Source organism: Sinocyclocheilus grahami, unplaced genomic scaffold, assembly GCF_001515645.1.
Source record: "Sinocyclocheilus grahami isolate Dianchi unplaced genomic scaffold, SAMN03320097.WGS_v1.1 scaffold1464.1, whole genome shotgun sequence".
Lineage (NCBI taxonomy): Eukaryota > Metazoa > Chordata > Actinopteri > Cypriniformes > Cyprinidae > Sinocyclocheilus > Sinocyclocheilus grahami.
In genome coordinates this window covers 171272-174202 of record NW_015506643.1, presented here as the reverse complement: position 1 = coordinate 174202, position 2931 = coordinate 171272, and the positions used below count along the sequence as shown (strand labels likewise).

Genomic DNA, 2931 nt, shown 5'->3' with positions numbered 1-2931 from the left:
TATATATATATATGTATATATATACATATATAAATTATATATCCAACTTACTGTGTGTGTGTGCTGAAAGACAAATGTTACACATTTCTGTATATCATTCAATTTGATGTCCTAAAACTTCCCAGGGAGTGTAGACGTAAAAGATGTGGGCGGTTGAAAAGAAGTGTCAGGTCAAAGTCACTCTTTTCACAATCACACTGCAGTCTATTCACATGGATGAAGTACATACACAGGTAAGCAATGCAAGTGCATTTCATAAGAACAATATTTGGCATATTACACTATTTTTATAGTGCTTTTGAGTTGTATAGAACACAATTGCACTACAGCATACGCTATAATAGTTTATGTTGGCATGGATTTAAAAAGATATTATGGTCCGTCTATCCTAGCATATATTACAAAAGAATGTCCTGTAATATGTCACCGTAGTTTGCCATACATGTTATAATAACCAAAAAGTTATTAAAAAAAACAAGCTTTTTTTTTTTTTTGGATCAAGCTGCCTTTATTTTGACCATAATTTTAACTATGTAATGTACATTTCTAACAGAAGATTATGTTGGTGACTGTTGATGTGGCACTGTGTTGCGATGAGCATCACTTTTAGTTACTGTACTGTACTGTTTAGTCAGCTATGGTTGGTCAGCTATGGCTGGTGGACAGAATGTGTTTTTATGCTTATGTTTTGTTATGTTTAGAATTTAAGCAGAAACATGTCAATAGTAAAAAAAACTAGTGTCCAAAATACAATCAACAAATTATGCTTTGCAGCCTACCATTTCAGAAATCATAGATTTTCTTTATGTGAAAATGTACTGTTCTTATTTAATGGTAGTCAATTTTGTTAATCCTTTGTAGATTTGCACAGGGTTTACATCTACGGCAAGTAGACATGCTTCAAGATGGCATTGCAAAGAGCACAGCAACACTTTCTATGATGTCAACGAAACTCCGAAGAATTTGTGTAAAAAGCCTGGAAAAGCACCAAAAGAAAAAGAGGCAGAAAGTTGGTGGAGTTAATGTCATTGTTCACATTGATGAGAGCAAGTTCTGCCATAAACGCAAGGTAACGTAATCTAAATGTGCAATGCACTTAACGAAATGTGTTAAATTTTGTAGAACCTGAAAGAGCTGATATCAATATGTGCATCGTAGTTTACGATATTTATAAGTAGTGGGGGTGGACATCACTTTCCCCAAAGCTGTCAATCAGTTTATACTGATTGATTATATATAATTTTTGTTTACTTTTTTCTTATTTTGTATGCATATTTATTGTATTATACAGAATTTAAAAAGTTGCTTAAAAAGGAATTTAAAAGTTTTGGATGAAAAAAAAGTATTATCATATAATTACACCTGCCTAGTAATACATTTTTACAAGGTCAAGAGATTATTTTGATTATTTTCTAACACTGTTCATACTGTTTTGTAGTATGCAAGAGGACGCTTCGGTAACACCTGGAAGAGAAAGCGAACGTGGGTGTTCGGTATACTTGAAATCAAAATGGCAAGTAGACGTCCAATTCTTCGCCTTGTGAAGAAAAGGAACAAGGAGACCCTTGTTCCAATAATCAAAAAACATGTCAAAAGACAAAGTCTAGTTGTGAGTGATGAGTGGAGAGCATATGCCAGCCTTTCCCAGGAGGGCTACAAGCATGTCAGAGTTAACCACAGCCAGAACTATGTAGATCCACAAACAGGACTACATACTCAAAACATTGAGAGAGCGTGGCAGACGTACAAGAGGGAAATTTGGCGTATGCGGGGGAATCGGTCTGAGAAGGCCTTAAAAAAACAACTCTGCTTTATTGAGTGGACTTACTGGTTGGCCAGAAGACATAAACATGGTGTACTTGGAAGACTTCTCAAGGACATAAGGAATGGTAACCACAGATCACAGTTTAAGATCTTTCTGTAAATCTTGATAATGCATTAACTCGATTAGCATACCCACTGTCATGAAAGGCAGAATTAATTAATTAATTATTTATATATTTTTTATTATTTATTTTATTTTACTTTTTATTTTCCTTGGTGTTGTTGGCCTATTTTGTTTTCCTCTAAACCACACATACCTTTAATAACACTGCATAGTAAAGACTTTGATTAATTGTAGTGCTGGCCATGCAGTCCAGCATGTTTGTTTTGTTGTTGTTGTTTTTTCATGTCATTTTTGCCAGACATAATCAGACTGTTCAGATCTGATAGCCTTTTGAGACCCTTGAGTAAGGATGATGTAATATGGTCTTGATCGTAAGTTGACATGACGACTTTCAATTGACATTGATTTTGAGTTGTTGGTAGACAACTTAGAGGATGGTAACTCAATCTACAAAAAGTTAGCTGACTATTGGTTAATAATCTGTTGCGAAAAACATGTAGACAGTCAACTGGCAACTTTTTTGTAAAATCTATAGATTAGAATTTGAAATGCACATTAAAATCTACTGGCAGTTAGTTGAACGTATGTTACTTGTCTGTTGAAACAATGTTGTTGAATGTCAACTGATTCACTGTTGACATGCTACTAAATGAGTACTGATAACTAGTAGAGTCTCAACAGATGGACTATCAAAATAAAAGTGTTACCAATTTCTCATCTCATTCATCTTGTTATTGTTGGGGGGAAAACTACTTAACTAACAAACATGTTTGTCTGTAATTTTGTTGACAATATTAATGCTAAACATATGTATGCAAAACGCAACAGATGGTTTCATCTTAAATACCCCCGAGGGTAGACGGGTCTGTGGCATGAGGAGAGATAAGAAGTAAACTTGTAGAGATTGCTTTGCTGTGGGATCAGATGGGATCAGGCTGTCTGTTCCCAAAGGTCCAGATATTTGTAGCATGGCATAATTCCAAACAAATCGCTCCAGACTGGTAATAGAGATTCTCCCAATTCCCCTCGGACCTCCAACAATT

The 2931-nt window shown here is 34.9% G+C and overlaps 1 protein-coding gene across 1 annotated transcript; it reads left to right on the top strand.

Annotated features, from left to right (window-relative positions):
* The first annotated feature begins 216 nt into the window (after window positions 1–216).
* Window positions 217–1924, top strand: LOC107570484 (uncharacterized). The gene is made up of 3 exons (XM_016256712.1): window positions 217–233; window positions 862–1069; window positions 1439–1924. The coding sequence occupies exons 1-3, from the start codon at window positions 217–219 to the stop codon at window positions 1922–1924; spliced, it is 711 nt and encodes a 236-aa protein (XP_016112198.1).
* The last annotated feature ends 1007 nt before the right edge of the window (window positions 1925–2931 follow it).

Coding starts and splice junctions, on each gene's coding strand:
- LOC107570484 (XM_016256712.1), top strand. Junction 1,070..1,438: donor AGTTCTGCCATAAACGCAAG/GTAACGTAATCT, acceptor ACTGTTTTGTAG/TATGCAAGAGGACGCTTCGG.